General features: G+C 46.4%; 1 protein-coding gene across 1 annotated transcript in view; it reads left to right on the top strand.

Annotated features, from left to right (window-relative positions):
• Positions 1 to 532: 532 nt before the first annotated feature.
• Positions 533 to 18,819, top strand: part of MTMR9 (myotubularin related protein 9) — a 33,053-nt gene continuing 14,766 nt past the window's right edge. Inside the window, exons 1-7 of the mRNA XM_066626447.1 lie at positions 533 to 816; positions 1,904 to 2,255; positions 9,260 to 9,368; positions 11,566 to 11,691; positions 12,459 to 12,632; positions 13,213 to 13,430; positions 17,961 to 18,122. Of these exons, the coding sequence (XP_066482544.1) occupies positions 2,071 to 2,255; positions 9,260 to 9,368; positions 11,566 to 11,691; positions 12,459 to 12,632; positions 13,213 to 13,430; positions 17,961 to 18,122 (974 nt within the window). The 5' untranslated portion in view covers positions 533 to 816; positions 1,904 to 2,070. The remainder of the gene's footprint in view (positions 817 to 1,903; positions 2,256 to 9,259; positions 9,369 to 11,565; positions 11,692 to 12,458; positions 12,633 to 13,212; positions 13,431 to 17,960; positions 18,123 to 18,819) is intronic.

The following is an 18,819-nucleotide window of genomic DNA, read 5'->3' as shown; positions in this document are numbered from 1 at the left end:
ATCCCCTCTTAAAGGCAGGCGAGATGCCGTCACCACATCCTGTGGCAAGGAGTTCCACAGGCTAATCACACACTGGGTACAGAAATAGCCTGTATGCAAAGACTATACGTAAAGGCTTAATAAATAATGCATGAATGTTTATAGAAAGGCTAATGTAAAGCCCCTGTAATAGAGCCAAGAATATCTGCATGGAAAAAAAACTGCCCAGTTACAGCCCTGCTGTCACATCAATTGACAACACACAACCCCCAACCAGTGAAGGTTATAGCTTTGGGATGGGGGAATGATCTGGCTGCGGAACTGTCCTGCCCGGGGATGCGTTTCCAACCGGCGGCTTTTTATCACACCCACTTCCGGTGAGGGCAAAAAAGGCGGGGCTGGGGCGCTCTCGTTCTTCTCCCTCCACTTCCGCCCTCATCCTTAGAAACCGGCGAGGCCGGATTGGCCGCTGAAGGCCGTCACGTGACCCAAACGGTACTGGACTGGGCAGCGTTGGTTCCATCTCTCGCCGTTCACCCTCCCCTTCTTTTTTTTTTCAACATCCGGGGTACAGGTTGGGAGCTGGAGCTGCGGGATCCTTCACTAGGAGACAGCTGCGTCCCCCCCACCCCAGTCTGGGAGAGGGCTCAGTGGAGGAGGGGCAGGAGGGATGCCTGTGCGTCACACAGTCCCCTTTCATAGCGCAGAGGGTTAACCCCTCCTGCTGCCAGGCTGCAGCAGCCCCTCTCTCCTTTGCTCCCTCCCCACCATGGAGACTGGCAGCCCTCCCTGACAACTGGGTGGAGCCCCTTGGTCTGCCCTCCCCACTCCCTACAGGTGGGTATGGGTGCCCTGCCAGGAGGAGGGGGACCACCCCCAGGGGGTGGGGAGGGAATAAAGAGGGCAGTTGCATGGGGTGGGGAAGCTTTGACACCCCCCCCCCCAGCCTAGTAAGAGCTGCTCCCCTGTCATTGTGTGGCAGGGAGGTGCGGTGGGGGTGGGGGAGGTGAGGCAGAGCCTCCCTACTGGAGTCCTTCTAAAAGCGGTGGTGCCACCGTGTGAGGTGTTCGAGCACCTCACACAACGATGCCACCGCTTTTTGAAGGACTCTAGTAGGGAGGCTCTGCCTCACCTGCCCCCCACCCACCCACTGCACCTCCTTGAAGTCTCCCTATTGTCTAGGCAAGCTGGCAACTAACCCCCACCTCACTTTTCCATCACTGCACTTCTTCACCAGCTCTATTCATCTCCTGGCCTACAGCTGATCCCTGGTGGGGGTACTTAACTGTGCCCCTCTCTGCCCGGCCTACCGTACAAGTGACTCGAGGTCATGCCCCTGGTCTTGGGAACTGGGCACAAACCTTCTTCGGCTGCCCCACTGCTGCTTTCTGTGGTTTTGCCCGTGCCTGTTGCTGCGGTTTCAGCCCTAAGAGAGACAAATGAAGCCTCTGAACTATAGCCCAAGCTCTCAAAATCTGTGTGAGATTAGGTTTGCCAGATGCGACGGAGGGTGCTGGGATGCGGGTCTCTTGTTGTCTGGTGTGCTCCCTGAGGGATTTGGTGGGCCACCTTAAGAAACAGGAGCTGGACTAGATGGGCCTATGACTTGATTCAGTGGGTCTCTTCTTATGTTCTTATTTCTGTTTTTTGCTTCATTTTCTTAAACATGCTTTCATGTGATTCCTCCTGTTTTTTCCATCTTTGTTGAACAGGAACTGGGATGTCCCAGGATCCTTCCAGTGGCACCTCAGATTGTGATGTCTCCCTTCTCTCCACTGCCCCCCTCTCAGCTCAGACCCCACTTTTACCTTCCCTAACCCTCTCCTGTATCCTTAACTCTTCTTAAAACCCCATTCATATTGAGGGTTTTAATTCTTTTTAAGTTGTACATGATATAAAATTGCTTCATCTTCTTTCTTCCCAGCAAGAATTTGAATCTCAGTGATGATCTCTGCTGGATACCTGGTACCATAACTGTGGGAGTTATTGTTGTCTCTCTGGAAGCTGCCAAGACTTTAAGTTGCATCTTGCTGGCCAGCTGAAAGTGGCACCACTTGGCTGCAGGGACGTTGCGCTGGATCTGGAGAAAACATGGAGTTTGCTGAGCTTATCAAGACGCCAAGGGCAGATAACGTGGTTCTTCATCGCCCTTTCTATCCAGCAGTGGAGGGGACGTTGTGCTTGACAGGGCATCATCTCATCTTCTCCTCACGGCGGCAGGACAATGCAGAGGAACTCTGGCTTCTGCACTCTAACATTGATTCAATTGAAAAACGGTGAGAATGCTCTCATCCCTCTATTTGGGCAGGGGACAGTGTGGAAGTTAGCTACATATAGCCCAAGGAAATGGAGGTGTGATAAATGGGAAGAATGTGAAGTTAAGGAAGTTGCAGGTAGCCATGGAGGCAATGGAAGTTGGAGGTTGTGACAAGGCTTTGTGGAAGAGGTAACTTTCATAGGAAATGGAGATCACGTCATGGAAATATTCTTGGAGGCAATTCTAAGCATGAGGAGAATAAGGGTGGTTTCCTTCTTCTCCCAAGATGAGTACTGGAATGTTTTACTAAGAACTAGTGTATTAGTAATAGGGAACATGCACTAAATTTTTATTTTGTTATTAGTATTCAGTGTGGTTCACATAAAATATCTCAGTAATCCTGCAAGGTAGGGTAGTATAACTATCCCCCATATTAAAGATTGGGGGCGAGGTGGGGGAACTGTTGCTGAGCTACAGTTGCCAAATGAATTCATGGCTAAGCTTCTGCTTGAACCTGGGACATTATAGATTTCCTAGGACAGAGACAGTGGTCACACTCTAGGGCAGTGATTTGCAACCTTTTTATCTCACGGCACACTGACAAGGCACTAAAATGGTCAAGGCACACCACCAGGTTTTTGACAATTGACAAGGCACACCATGCTGCCAGTGGGGGCTCACATCTCCCATTGGCCCTATTAATAAATGACCTTCGCCCAAATTCCTGTGGCACACCCGAGGACCACTCATGGCACACCAGTGTTGCACGGCACAGTGGTTGAAAATGGCTGCTCTAGGGTATTGGTTTCCTGTAGAAATGAGGGGGAAGCAAGTGTGTCTAGTTCTGGGCTTTTGCCCAGATCATTTGGTGGTGTGGGCTTGTGCTCTGATAACAGTACTAGTATTTCAGTGGGTGGATTTGTGTTTGTATCTGATTTCTGTAGTTGCGGTCAGGAAGAACTTTTTCCTATGGTCAAATTTGTCAAGGTTCCAGAACCTGTTTGTATTGCCTTGTTCTGCAGTTAGTGATATGCCTGTGATAGAGGAAAAGCTCTCGGTTTTTAATCAGTGGAAGTCAGTGGGAGACATTTTCCTCTATCACTCACATATGTGTGCTGGAAAAAACTTCACCTGTTGACTTCTGCTTGTCCTTTATGCATCTGTCACTTCTTTGTGGACATGAGAAGCTGGGCAGTATAATCTTTTCTGTTGTTCTATTTAGTCAGCAGAGTTCAGTCCCCACCCCTGCGGATCAGGCCGAAGGTCCAGTTAGTCCTCCATTATTTTTCTAATGGTGGCCAGCTCACAGCTTTCTAATGGTGGTGAGCTTCAGAAGCTCACAATTGGTGTGAAGGTGATATTCATGTCCAGCATCTCATGCACAGAAAGATATATCATGTCTTGATATGCCATGCTGAACACTATCCTGTTCAATAACCAGTAATAGACTTGCAGCCAAATCCTGAGCTGCCCAGCACACATGGCTCCTGTGGTGCCAAAATGGTTACCACGGGATCATGAATGTGCTGGGCAGCCACTGATGGCTCCTCAGGGGAAGCGGACTTTTGTCCCCTTCCCCTAGGTAAGGAAAGTAGCCCTGCAATGGGGCTGCTTGATTCTGCAGCAGCTCTTTAGCCGGCACAGAATCAAGGAGTCCCGCGTCGGGCCATGCAGCCTGACAAGGGGCTCTGGATACGACAGCTCAGCTCCGCTGATCCCACCCTCTCCTGTCCTGCTCCTTCTCCCACCACACCTTCCCCTTGCCCTGGAACGCTTCCTCCCAACCTCCCTCACCCCTTCTTACCTTTCTGCCGCCCAGCATTCACACGGGGTGCTGGGCAATGGACTGTGGGTCCAGCACCGGAGCTGGCCCAGTGTAGGCTTGCACTAGGTTAGTTCCAGTGCTGGGCCTGTGGTAAGGCTCACAAATGTGCCTTATGGCATATTTGCATCTGTGCATGCCAGTGGTGAGCCAGCATGCCAACTTCAGGATTGGGCCCTTAATCCTCTCCTGTAAATTTGTCTAACTTTTTTAAAAGCCAGTGACCATCCCCGCATCTTGTGTCAATCAATTTTGTAAGTGAATAATTGTACAGAAGGAGAACTTGGTTTTATTTGTCCCGAAGCTACTGCCAGTCAGCATAAGAACATAATTCAGACTGATTGACTAGATCTGACATTGGGAAAGGCACTAAACTTGATACTCTTCAGGCCTCTCTTTGGCCTTTGATTCTATGAACTTCACCTGTCATTTCCAACCCCAAGTGAGCAAGGGGGTGGCAATTAACTTGCACGGTTCAGAACAACTTTTCTTCTGATAGCCTGAAAGGAAAAAAGAATGAATTATAATCTGCAGAACCTGTGGTTGTTCTTGCATTCTGCTCTCTCGTGCATGTTCCTTTCTTCTGTTCTGAAGAACAGCAAGTGGTTTGAAACAGTGTTGAAATGGGACAAATAACCTGTTGACACCCCTGCCATGCTATTTTGCAATTTCCTTAAATGTGGATGAAGGGGGAACTAACACAGCAGTGTTCCCTTTCGACTTGTAAGGGCACCAACGGGTTCTTCTCTTTAGAGTGTTAGCAGTACAGCTGTGCTGTTCATAGCCCTGTTGAAAGGGGCTTATAGTATGATAGTCACTTCCATGACATCGGATTGCCTTGCAGAAGAATTATTTTGAAACATGTATATTTTCTTCATAAAGGCAAAGAAGCACATCTTAATACTTACACCAATTCTGTTCTTGCCCACTCCTTCCCAAGAGTTCAGCGCAGGTCACAATTATAAATAAGAATATCCCATTAAACTGAATATACCTGACATCTGCTTAATCCGGGCCACTGAATGTTGATCCAGGGTGGGACATTCTACGTCTCTTCCAGAAAGTAGTCCGTGTTGGTCTTTGATGGGAAAAGAAGTGCCACAGATATGGCAGTGCCCCTAAGAACATGTCTTAAGGCTAGGTGCAATTGAAAAAAAGCTCTCTGTTCATCTGTGGCCCATATCAGACACTTGTCTTAGTGGAGGTTACATCGGGTGAACTTACTTATTCTTGTTCAAGAGGAGTTTAGTTCTGCTGCCGCCATGGTGTCAGCATAGTTGCTTCAGTGGTGATTCAGCCTGATTTGCCCTGTCCCTAAGCTGAGAAGGAAAGTAGTAATTATTCCACCTTCATTTGCTTTGGGTGAGTGGAGGAGTATGCAGCCTTTGAAAAGGGCACTTTCTCTCCAGGAGGACAGGATGCTTCTGGCAGTGATGCTGTCTTTGAAGCATCCAAGATCCTTAGGCAGCAATTAGCATTTCCATAGGCTTACCTTAGCAAGGGAGTCGGGATGCTGCACCAAGGCCTTTATTCCCCTGCACCTCAAAATGATCAGTTACTAACTGCTGTGGCTGCAAATACTGCTTTGGTACCTGGTAGCAAGATTTGACCTTGGCTAGCGGTGAAGTATTGCTGGATTTTTAAAGTTGTGATTTTCACTGACATGCTTTAGAAAACTGGTTGTTAAAAAATGCCATGCCTTGCGCTTCCACCCCCATCTGGCCCACCAGAGTAGTTTACAACATGTTATAAAACAAACATGTCAATAATTAAAAACACGAAATACAAAGAATCTAGCAAGAGAGACAAAGCATGATTAACAGAAAACCAGTCAAAACTGATGAGTCTTAACCCATTTCTGCCCAGCCCACAGGTGTGCACATTTGATCCCTGTTGTGTTGACACAACATTGGGCAGAAATAGCTTAAACAAGTGCTTAAACAGCCAGGCCTGGGCTACTCAGGCCTCCTGAGAAAGAGAATTCCACCATTTGAGTTTAATTCATTTACTAATAATTTTATTATGTGGGTCTGGGTGGGGAGGGTCTTTGGAGAATTGGGAGATAGAGTAGGCTGGCAGTCTTCTGGCAAGAGCTGAAAATCCTTGCATTAGAGCAGAAAGACTGTGTTGGCCTGACAGTGCATAATGTAATCCCCAAATCCCTGGCTGACCTCATCCACTCTTGCCGATTTGTTGTGTGTGTGCGCCAATGACTTAGCATTCCCTCACTATGGAAACTCTAGATCCTTTATGTCTAGTCCTGCAAGTCTAATTCTGTCTTAATTCTTGTTGACTGATTGTTTGAGCCCAGCATGAGCACAGTTGTGATCCACTTTGCTGTGTTTAAGCCTCCTCCACTTTCTCTAATGTTTCAGGCCATGAGGGGATTGGAGTCTCCCTTTTGGCTTCTTGTTCCACTGTTCTGTATTAGCAAGGGACACTTCCCTTCTATGCAACCACAGGCGAATACAGAATTTAACATCCTTATAAGAACATAAGGACAGCCCCACTGGATCAGGCCATAGGCCCATCTAGTCCAGCTTCCTGCATCTCACAGAGGCCCACCAAATGCCCCAGGGAGCACACCTGATAACAAGAGACCTGCATCCTACTGCCCTCTCTTGCATCTGACAGCCCATTTCTAAAATCAGGAGGTTGCACATACACATCATGGCTTGTAACCCGTAATGGATTTTTCCTCCAGAAACTTGTCCAATCCCCTTTTAAAGGCATCCAGGCCAGATGCCATCACCACATCCTGTGGCAAGGAGTTCCACAAACCAATCACACGCTGAGTAAAGAAATATTTTCTTTTGTCCGTCCTAACTCTCCCAACACTCAATTTTAGTGGATGTCCCCTGGTTCTGGTGTTATTTGAGAGTGTAAAGAGCATCTCTCTATCCACTTTGTCCTTCCCATGCATAATTTTGTATGTCTCAATCATGTCCCCCCTCAGGCGTCTCTTTTCTAGGCTGAAGAGGCCCAAACGCTGTAGCCTTTCCTCATAAGGAAGGTGCCCCAGCCCAGCAATCATCTTAGTTTTCCTCTTTTGCACCTTTTTCATTTCCACTATATCCTTTTTATATCCTTTATATCCTTTTTATCCTTTATCCTATATCCTTTATAATCTTTCTCTTCCTATTTTCTCCCCCCCCCCCCCCCCATTATTGTAGCAAGTCTCTAGCCTTTATGATTTTGGGAAACTAAAGAGATGTCCAGATGAGTTCTCAGAAGCTGAGGACAGAGATGGTACTTCTTCAGATCCTTCTCCTCCCACCAACTTTCTTCTTCATAATGTAGGTTTAGAAGTCTGCTACACTTCTGCAATGCAGAGGCATGTACAATCGTGGACTGATTCTGTCAATTGGCAAAGAATCCTGAGCATCTGTCTCATTTAAAACTGACTTGAAAGGACAGGATATAAACTGTCAAATAATGGGCAGCATCCCCAGTTATCTCCTCCTTTGGAGCAAGGTGTTGATTGGATGTCCCCAATTAAACAACAATAATAAAGTCTTTGGATGATTAGAGAAGCATTTAAAAATATGATGCAGCTGGCAACTGGAAAAATGTAAGAACTTCAAAAGAAGGTCATGCTGGATCATACCCAGAGTCCAGTCTTTCAACTCTAGGACTCCTGGACCTCTAACAGTTGTGTAGGAGTGGGAATTTCAGCAGTTGCAACTTGTCATCACAATTGTTATCACACATTTATTAAAGGTCCAGGAGCCCTAAAGTTGAAAGGTTGGCCATATCTGGACTAATGGACAGTGTTGAAATGGGATCACCTCGCTTGGTTTCTCAATTCTTCTGCTGAGGTAGAGCAGGCAAGCTGAAGGGCCACTCACAATCTCTGCTCCAAAACAATCCCAAGGTAGGCCACACTATGTTGGAACAGCCCCACAAATGCACCTTCTGTATATATCTTGTATATATTTTTTATGCAGTCTTTATTTAAAAAAATTAAAGGGGTTAATGACTAACAATTTCCAAAGAGTGTTCGAAACTAAAACATTCTGGAAGCAGTAGAAGACAGAACAGCATGCAGGAGACCTGACCAAAGAAAAGGGTTATTTTCTTGTCTTTGAAGACCTTAAGCAGGAGCTTCACAGCTGTGGCACGACCACCAGAAGTGCCCTCTTCCTGGAATACATTCCACCAGAGTACTCACTTTTGCAGAGTTTTTATTTAGTTCATCCTTTCAACAGGGCAGGGCAAAAGAAACATAGCCACATGGCATCTAGCTGTAGAAGTCTTCCAGAGAAGCCTAAAATATTTCTTTTTCAACAAGCCTTCCAATTTCACTATGGTGTTTTTTAGTGCCTGCTAGTTTTTATTGAGCTTTCATTGAGTATTCGTATTTCAGCTGCTTTTGCTCTTCTGCTGTCTTTTTGTAGTGACTTTGCTGCTAGGTGTGTGTCTTTTAATTTTTTTTTAATGTTTGTGTCTTCTATGGCATTTATATTGTTTTTATTATCTGTCTTTTGTGTATTTTTATTGTAAACCACGTTGGATCCTTTTTCCAGGGATAAACAGGTAGCATCTCCCAGGCTTGGAGGCAATTTCACACTGTAGGACCTAAACCTATGTATATCTTGGAAGTGTTTGTATCCTGTTTTTCCAAAATGATCATACCAAAATAGTCCCCAGGTGACTAATAGCAAATATTATTTTCCATAGCACTTGGCATAGAATGACACCTGACAAGATTTTTCCAAATGGAGTTTTACTCATTACACTAGTGAGTGGGGTGAGGGGAAAACTGTTGGGCCATTTCCCACTGCAAATATCTCCCCTTATTTTTAGCCCAATTCCAGCCCGGGGAGGGGGGGGAGAAGGAAAGATGTGAGAGCTGGATATATGGATTATACCTCTGTGCAAGTATTGACAAGTGCAAGGAGGGTTAAATGCCTCCTTTTCCCTTCCATTAATCCTCCCCTCTACACCTGCATTTGTGATTTGTGTTACTTTAGCAAATTAACTTTAGCCTCACAGAGGGCAGTTCTACGCGAGTGTTTCTTAACCAGCAGCTCTCTTCTGTTAAATGAAGGGTGTGTGGAAAGCTAGGCTGCGATCCATTTTTCTTTCTTGCTTGTGTGTTGTGTGTTGCTGAATGCAACAGAGTCAGTCGGTGGCTGCATTTGAAGGCTCTGGAAGCACCTGCATCCTCTTATAGTTATTTCTGCTTTTTATCACTGTAGCTTTGTTGGTTCCTTGGGGACCATTATTATCAAATGCAAAGACCTGCGCATTATTCAGCTTGACATCCCTGGCATGGAGGAGTCTTTGAACATAGCAAGCTCTATTGAGGTAAGAAGATGTGTAGAAGTTGAAAGACTCTGGCACACATCTAGATGTTTTGCAGAGGTCCACGTTGGAGGCTGCAGTGGGGCTCCCCATCCTGACGCTTGTCCAAAGAGGTGTTCAAAGTTGGCTGTTTGACCAGTTAAGTTGACAAAGTTGCTTTTTTTAAATCTGTCAAATAAGAGCCAAGTATTTTTAAAGCTTGAACAAGAAAGATGGTGTAATTAATAATCAGCAGTTTGATACTTGTACTAACTGCAAAAACAATTCAATTAAAGTTTTGTAATGCCATTAATCTTATGTTACCACAATGTTGTGGAACATTGAACCACTTACTTGAACGTATATGTGAATAAGTCACTGAATAGTTCCCCCTGCCCCCATTGCTTGTTATCCTGGAATACCAGGATCCACCTACAGTTCCAAAATCTTTTAAAAACGAATGAAATTATAACAACTCACAAAACAAAAGTCAGCTTTTCAAGGCAGTTGAGCTAGATGGAGAGCAAGTCACTGCTTCAGGTGTCACCACCATATATTCAGGGTATATTTGACTGGTCAGTTGATTGACGTGCCAGCCCTCGAGGCATTCAGATGTGGAGAATGAAGAAATGGCTAAAGAACTTGTAATATTGTGACATTTTTAAAGCTGTATAAATCTGAGGTAGAGGCAGCCATTCTGTCTAATTAATGCAGGGCTCTTGTTGTTCCCCATTGAGAGAGACCCCCCCCCTTGTTTCAGACATCCTGTTTGTATGTGATACACTGAAATCTAGACACTGCCTCTCTTACTGTGATGTTCCTGAGTGGTAGTTCCACCTACTCGGGCTGACTAGGGAAGCTGCTAGCAGTGAAATGTTGACAAATAGGGCAGTATCAGTAAAAGCAGTGGCCAGGTCAGTTGGGCTTGGGACTTGCATGAGACCTGGTGAAAAGAGAAGAAGAAAATTATTGATGGCGCATGTGTTCAGTATATAATTCGTTGTCCTAATTTAGCATTCCTTCATGTAAGGATAGGCCTTTGTGGTTCATCTCTTGATCTACTGTTCAAGGGATAGTTACCTTCTCCTGCACCTCACTGCTCATAATGGCCGTGCTTCTGCTGGCTGCCGTGTTTTCATACTATACTGTACCTATGTGCACAGTATCCTAAAGGAGCATCGTGATTGGCAGCAGGGGGCCAACAGGCATTGGGAGCAGCAGAAAGTGTAGGTGCAGTGGCAATAGGTTAAGGCTGCGGTTTTCAAACTCTCTGGGAGTTTGAAACCCACAGTAAGTCTTTGCTGGGGCAGGGGGGAGGCGGCAGGGGCAGGGGGAAGGCAGCGACACGATCCTCAGGATCGCGTTGCTCAGGGGGCTACAGGGACTGGGGTGCACCCTCCAGTCCCTGCAGTAGCTGTCCCTGTGTGTGGGGAGCCCTGCGCGAGTGCCTGCAGGGCGCCCCAGCTCAGGGAAAGGGAGAGTGGGATGATCTGCTCTGCCTTTGCAAAAGCGGAAGCAGAGCGCAATCGCCCCACTTTCCCTTTCCCTGACCTGGGGCACCCTGCAGGTGCTCGCGCAGGGCTCCCCCCACACAGGGACGGCTGCTGCAGGGACTGGAAGGTGCACCCCAGTCCCTACAGTCCTGTCAGAAGGGAAAGCGGAGCGATCATGCTCCGCTTCTGGTTTTGCGGAGCAGGGCACGATTGCTCTGCTTTCCCTTTTCCTGACCTGGGCTCCCCACACCCCTGGGCTCCCCGCACCCCTGGGAGGCTGCAGGAGGCTTGGGCAAGTGCACCCAAGCCCCTGCAGCCCCCCTGAGTGGCGCAATCCTGTGGATCGCGCCGCTGCCTTCCCCCTGTCTCCTGGCTGCCCCTGCCCCCTAAGGGGGCAGAGGCCAGGACGCACAGGTGTGATGCCCCAGTTTGAATACCACTGGGCTAAGGGTTGGGAAGAGCCAGAGCTCAGGAACATAATGTTCCAAATATAAGATGAGCCCTGCTGGATAGGCTAGAGATCCATGGAGTCCAGCATCCTGCTTCTGATCTTGACCAGCTGAATGCCCCCTGGGGAGTTCACAAGTAGGACATGAGAGGAGGAACTCTTTCGGGGGGGGGGGGTGTTTCCTGAGTGATGTGGCTCTATGAGAAGCCTTTGGAGGAAAAGGGCTTTGTTGCTAACCTGGTGACTCTGTGTGTATACCTGTTCTGTTTGCCTCCTGCAGGCTTTGTCCACTTTAGATTCCATTGCCTTGATGTATCCGTTCTTTTACCGGCCCATGTTTGAAGTCGTTGAAGATGGCTGGCATTCCTTCTTGCCTGAGAGGGAGTTCGAGCTTCTCAGTTCAGTAGTAAGTCTCAAAGAACAGGGAGGTCTGCATGGGACTAGTCAGAGAGGGCTTGTCCCAGGTTTCTGCCTTGCATGGTATGAGAACTGGGGAGGTAGGGAAGATTGGTGGTGGTGGCGCTGCTTCTTTGGGACTGGTTCCTGGAGAAAGCTGCCTTGCCGCTTCCTTGGTGGAATTTAATGACAGAATGAGAACTTCTCTCCCAGACATTTTAAACTGATGTGCAGATATTTTAATGGTGTGTGGATAATTTAATTGTGGCCTTAAGTATTATATATGTGGCAATTTTTCATAATGTATTTTAAATTTTTTCAATAATTTATATGAATTGTACCCCTCCTGGGATGTTTTTAGATGAAAAAGAGGCTGGAGGCAAGGGTGTGAAAGATCCAAATTCCCATCTCCTGAAGCTGCTTATGTTGCATCCATGTTTGTATCATATCTGCAGTCTTTGGAATGCTGCACTCTATGATTGCAGAATAAACTCGGCCAGATCGATGTACCCTGGATTTGTTCAAAGCCAAATCTGTGACCAACTTACACACTGCTCACTAGTGGTATGGAAAACCCAGGAGCATAATTGATGAAGCATCTCTCCAAGAGTGAACTTTATAAAAATGGACAAAGGAAAGGACTTCTGTTCATAGGGTAGAAATCCCAAGTCCTTGGAGGCCTCATTTCCTGGAACTTGATGGACTAAAATGCCAGAAGTTCATGTTTTCTGATCTATCTAGGATTTGTCAGGTCATGTGTATTCATTTTCTCCACAGACAAATGAATGGCGATTAAGCTATGTCAACAAAGATTTCTCCATCTGCCCCTCTTACCCACCAATCGTCACTGTCCCTAAATCAATTGACGATGAATCTCTTTGGAAAGTTGCTGCATTTCGCCATGGTGGACGCTTCCCAGTCCTCAGCTATTATCACAAGAAAAACGGGATGGTAAGTTGGTGTCTGAATGGCATTTCAGGCAAGAGGAGCTGTGTCTCATGGGGGTGGGGGCTATGATGAACCAGATGTGAAAAAGCATATTTATTCAATTGTTTCTATCCAGCTTTCCACCTGAGCAGACCTCCCTCACGCTGCCTTCTCAAAGGGGCTCATGATATAGAACAGTACACCAGTTTCCCAAGCACAGAAATTTAAAACTGATCCCCAGCATTCTAAGCAACTAGTGCATCACGAGCTCAACCATAATTGAGCCCAAAGGTTTGCTTGGAAAGCCAGATCTTGGCCTCCTGGAAGCTGAGCCACATTGAAACTGGTGGACCTTCCAAGGGGGTTCTTTGCAAAGCTTAGGTGCTTAGATCAAAAGGCTCTGTCTCAGATGCCCATTGGCAGTTGCAGGGATATGAGGCAGCAGGCCCTCTGATATTTAACCTGAGTGCAGGGGTAAGTTCATATGTTACTTGGTGTTTTTGTAGTGCCCCTATGTGAGCTCAGGGGTAAGTTCATAAGTTATTTGATGTTTGTGTAGTGTTCAAGATGCTTCACACGTACTCCCTGGCTGTTGCCCTCCTAGGTTATGATGCGTAGTAGTCAACCGCTCACAGGTACCAATGGGAGACGCTGTAAGGAAGATGAGAAGTTGATCAATGCCACTTTGAGGGCAGGCAAGCGTGGCTATATCATCGACACACGTTCTCTGAACATAGCGCAGCAAGCCCGGGCCAAAGGTGGAGGCTTTGAGCAGGAGGTGCATTATCCCCAGTGGCGGAGGATTCATAAGTGCATTGAGAGGTGAGCAAGTGAGATACAACCCACTGTGATCATGTTAAAGCTGTTTTTAAGGTAAGTGGGGAGTGGATGAGATTGAAGAGCAAACCAACTGAAAAGAATACTTAGCAGTATACTAATCCCACTTTTAGAGACAAACGTCAAGGGGAGCCAGTCTGGTGTAGCAGCTTGAATATTGGGCTTAAATCAGGGAGACTTGGGTTCAAATCTCTTTCTATCCATGAAGGTAGCTAGGTGACTTTGAACTAGTAGCTGTTTCTCACCTAACTGCCTCACAGGGTGGTTGTGAGGCTGTTGTGCACAAGGTGGGGAGGAGAAACTATGCATGCCACCTCAAACTCCTTGGAGAAAAGCATTTGCTCTACCATAGAAGTCTGGCTCTTCATAAAAGCTCCCTTTCTGTGGAGTTGGACCATCAGTTCCGCTAGCCCAGGACATTCTGCTTCAACTAGTAGTGGCTCTCGGAAGCAGAAAATGTTCTTTCCCAGTCATGCTAAGTGAGATCCCTTGACTGGGGGATGCCCAGAGCTGAATATGGGTCCTTTTGCATGCTGAGCAGATGTTCTGTCTCTGAGCTATGTATTTCCTGTATGAGGTAGTAAAAGTGTGTGCTGTGAAAGGCACAAAATGAACCACTTGGAATAGATGTCATGATTCTTGTACCCATATGTTAGTTTTGTTTATGGGTCCTTAGTAGACATTGCACTCCTATTCATGTCCTGCCTATTCCCTCTTGGGTGGAAGGAGGGTATGACTTGGTGGCAGAACACCTGTACTACATGTGGCACATTCTAGACTCAGTCCTCCTCCTCTTCAGTCAAAAGGGGAATTGGGTAGCAGTGCTTGACAAGACCTTGGAGAGGTGTTACCAGTCAGAGTGGACAGAATTGGGCTTGTAGTCCGGGACCATACCATCCGTTGTCTGATTCAGCAGCCTTGTAGGTGAGTTTTAGCTTTTCTCTAGTGGCAAGCAATTGGGACTGATTTTTGTAATGTGCCTGCTCTTACTTCTTTTTAAAATCCTTTCTTACATCCCATTTTCTCAGTAAATGGCCTATGCACCTTATCACTTCAGCCCCATCCACCAAACCCCCTGAGCTTCTCCAGCCTGCCTCCTGAGAGATACTGCTGCTTCCCCACTGTTTGCCATGCTGCTGTTCTGTGAGCGAGGACCCATAGTAGCTCCCACAATACCAATCCGTGCTCTTGTATTTCTTTGTGTATTGCACATATGCATTCATGTGTTACATGTGCCATGTCAGAAGGAAGTATAATAGCTAGTGTTCAGGATCTAGCATCCCTGTAAGCATCAAAGCGGAAGGATGTGCAATTGTACTGCAGGCCAAAGTGGGGGCATGGGTTGTCCCTCTCCATACTTTAGCAGGTGCTATCAAATGCTACCTCTGTTCAGGATCTCCTGCTTCAGACTGTGGAATTCCTAGTTAATGCAATATTAGCAGTTCCAAAGGGTTATGCAGTTTAGGTTCCGGCTTGCCCTTATCTCTGGCTCTGCACTGCCAACCAGGGTGGAGTGCAATGCAAATAGACTTAAAACTATCCTTGTTGCTCAGATAAGATGGTATTGCCCAGAGGTAGTAAACAAATGACAAAAACCAGTCAGTGTGGATCACAGTGTCCTTCAAAGCAGAAAGTCCCTTCAGAGAAAGGAAGTTTCTCCCTTCTCCTTCAGTTCTGCTTTACGTCAAGACTGGAGTGCAAAGAGCGTTTGGCCTGAATCAGATCTCCTGAGAAAGTCCTACTGTGCTCTTCAGGTAAAACCTCTCAGTGTTTTGACATAATTAAAGAGTCAAAACAGTAAGTGCATACAAAAGCTTAGAGCAGGATCAGCGGAATGGCAGGTGAGGCAGATTAAAGCGTATTCAGAGGTTTATAAAAGATCTTTAAACTTGGAAAGGCAGAGATCTGTGTGGTGTTCTACCCCCTCCATTCTGCCTTTGTCTTTGTTCCCCTTCTTCCTGCATTGACCTCCTGGTCCACTATTGCTTAGGCCAGTGGTTCTCAAACTTTTTAGCACTAGGATCCACTTTTTAGAATGACAATGTCAGGACCCACCAGAAGAGATGTCATTAACCTGGAAGTGATAAATTAAAAGTTTAAAGTTTAAGCATTTGTTTAAAATTAAGAAGAACCTGCAATCCTATCCACTGTTACCTGGGACTAAGCCCCATGAACTATCATTGTTAAGAGCATATATACAAGCAGCCTGTTAAAAGTACAGATCTGTAGCATTTCCCCAAATGCAGTCACATACCATGGTAGCATCAAATCTAATATATTAAAAATAATACACATTGAAATGAAGGGAACCCACCTGAAATTGGTTCACAACCCACCTAGTGGGTCTTGACCCACAGTTTGAGAAACAATGGCTTAGGCCAGTGTTTCTCAAACTATGGGTTGGGACCCACAAGGTGGGTCGCAAGCTAATTTCAGGTGGGTCCCCATTCATTTCAATATTTTATTTTTATTAGGTTTGATGCTACCATGCTATGTGACTGCAGTTGGGGAAATGTTAGACCTATACTTGTAACAAGCTATGAATATGCTATGTACCGTATTTTTCGCTCCATAAGACCCACCTGACCATAAGACGCACCTAGTTTTTAGAGGAGGAAAACAGGAAAAAAATATTCTGAACCAAATAGTGTAATAAAATATTAAGCTATAACAGAACATTTGAACCATGTAAAGTGAACAGCAGTCAACAGTGGCATTAAGAACCATTATCACTGTCATTAACAAATGGAGAGACTTAAAGGTTTGAGTACTCTAGTTTTCTGGAAACCCCAAGAACTCATCATCGCTAGAGTCAGAATTTATGAAGCTCACAAAAGCAGGTGCGCACAAATAGGGGATCACATTATCTTTCTGCTACAATGATGTTCTGCCAAATTCCAATCCACTGGGCCTCGTGCCCGCTTAAGGCTGATCAGTCCCCCTTGTGCAATTCATCAGTGCAGCAAGCAAAAGTGAGTCCAGTTCCAGATGCCAAGTAAATCAGTCCCATCAATCAGAGTTACCAAATCAGAGTCCAGAGCCAATAAGCCAAATTACAGTCCAAGGTCAGGTTCCAAGTAGGTTAGTCAAATCCGTCAGGGTATCCAAGTCCAGTCACAATCCACAGTCAGATTCCAAATTCAATAAACCCAGTCAGTCTCCTCTCTTACCTCCAACCTGCACTCCTTCAAAACCCACAAACCCTTTCTGCCTCAGGTACTCCTTATATCCCTGAGGGCCCTGTTGCCTTCCAGTGGCTGCAGCTGTGCAGCACACTCTGCTGGATGCCCAGGCCTTACCCTTAAAGGGGCCACTGCTGACACCACGTCTACCTCCTCGCCAGTTCTTCCGTGATTCCAATACAAATGAACAAGTGGAAAGTCCAACCACAACTTGAATTCTCAAGACACAACAAACCTCTGGATTTATGGTGGGAACCTAGCCTTACCTGGGGCTTGTGCAATAAGCAAACACTGGCATTCTGACCAAGGAGACAGTTTTTTCTTTGTGATTGGGGGGGGGGGGGCTTACATTCAGATGCTGGATGAGGTGAGTGAAAGCGCCCCTCCCCTGCTGTGTGAGTGTGGGGGGGGCAGAGCATCTGTGTGTGAGAGAGGGGGGGGAAGTGTTTGTGTTGCAGAGAAGTTGTGATGCTCCAGGCTTGGGGTGGGGAAAAAGAGAGGCTGTGATGCTCTAGGCTTGGGGGGGGGGAGCAAGAGTCTGTGATGCTCCAGGCTTGGGGGGGGAAGAGAGAAGCTGTGATGCTCCAGGCTTGGGGGGAGAGAGGATGTGATGCTCCAGGCTTGGGGTGGGGGGAAAGAGAGGCTGTGATGCTCCAGGCTTGGGGGGGGGGAGAGAGAGGCTTTCCTGGGAGTAAGCCCGCCTGACTCTAATGGGACTTACTTCAGAGTAGGCATGCACAGGATTGGGCAGCGATACTGCCACCCCCCCCCACGCTTTCCTAGGAGTGAGCCCCAGTGACTCTGAGACTTAATTCTCAAGAGCTTGGGCTCCATCCGGCGCTGCCACAGGCGCTGAGGGAAGGCAGGAGCCCCACGGCCAGCTCAGCCTCTGACTGCCCGGGGAAGCCGAGCAGAGCGAGCGGGCAGGGGGCAGGGCCAGGGTCGGGGCGGAGGTTTTTTTTTGTTTGTTTGTTTGTTTTTGCAGTATTCGCTCCATAAGACGCACACACTTCCCCCCCACTTTTGGGGGGGGGGGAAGTGCGTCTTATGGAGCGAAAAATACGGTATATTCTTTTAACAATGATAGTAAATGGGACTTCTGGGTAAGTGTGGGTAGGACTGCAGCTTAGGATTGTTAAATTTTCCTGCTTGATGATGTAACTTCTGGTCATGACATCACTTCTGGTGGGTCCTGGCAGATTCTCATTCTGAAAGGTGGGTCTCAGTGCTAAATCTGTGAGAACCACTGGCTTTGGCAATACTAAGCTAGATGGATCATTGGTCTGACTTAGTATAAAACAGCTGCATATGCTTGTATTCTTCCTCATCATAGGTACAATATTCTGCAGGAGAGTCTCATCAAACTTGTAGAAGCCTGCAATGACCAGTCTCATAATATGGACCGGTGGCTGAGCAAGCTGGAGGCTTCCAACTGGCTGACCCATATCAAGGAGATTCTAACCACAGCTTGCTTGGCTGCTCAGTGTGTTGACAGGTAAACTCCCTTGTGTATCTTTGCTTGGTACCAAGATACTGTCTCCAGGATTGGAATTGGGATTGATTGGGAGCAGAGTGTTGGATGAAAGGTGATCCTCCAGGCTGATTTGCTTTTAGTTTTAAAGGAATTAGTAAGAACTTACAGGTGAGTTTTGGATCAGAACAAAGATCCATTAAGTCCATTATTCCCCTTGCAGTAGGGGCCAACCAGATGCCTATGGGGAAGTACATGAGCAGGGCCCTTCTGGTTGTTCTCAGCATCTCATGTTCAAAGACATGCTCCATCCAGGCATGGACACTCCTTTACCTGTCACTGCTAATTGCTGTTGCTAAACATGTCCTGCATGGAGTCATCCACTTCCTTTTCAGAAAACTGTCTTCCAATTTTTATTTTATTGTCAAAAAATAAGCATATACACAGAGAATGTTCAAACACAAATATATCTATGCAAGTATTCATAAAGGAAAAAATGTTAAATGTCCATTGATTTCTATATAAGTACACTGTGATGTCACTAGCTCTGCTTTCGAAACAAGGGAATAAACAAAATGGATAAATATTATCTTCTAAACTCATATTCCAATGATTAATATGTAAAAACAAGGTGTGAACAAACTTGTCTCTATCTGCTTGTCTGTAATATGTAAGCTTAGTTAAGAAATTGCCTCTACCAGTTAAAGAAATGAAGCATTCC

This window comes from Tiliqua scincoides, chromosome 1, assembly GCF_035046505.1.
Source record: "Tiliqua scincoides isolate rTilSci1 chromosome 1, rTilSci1.hap2, whole genome shotgun sequence".
Classification (NCBI taxonomy): Eukaryota; Metazoa; Chordata; class Lepidosauria; order Squamata; family Scincidae; genus Tiliqua; species Tiliqua scincoides.
This window is presented reverse-complemented; position numbering and strand designations above follow the sequence as displayed.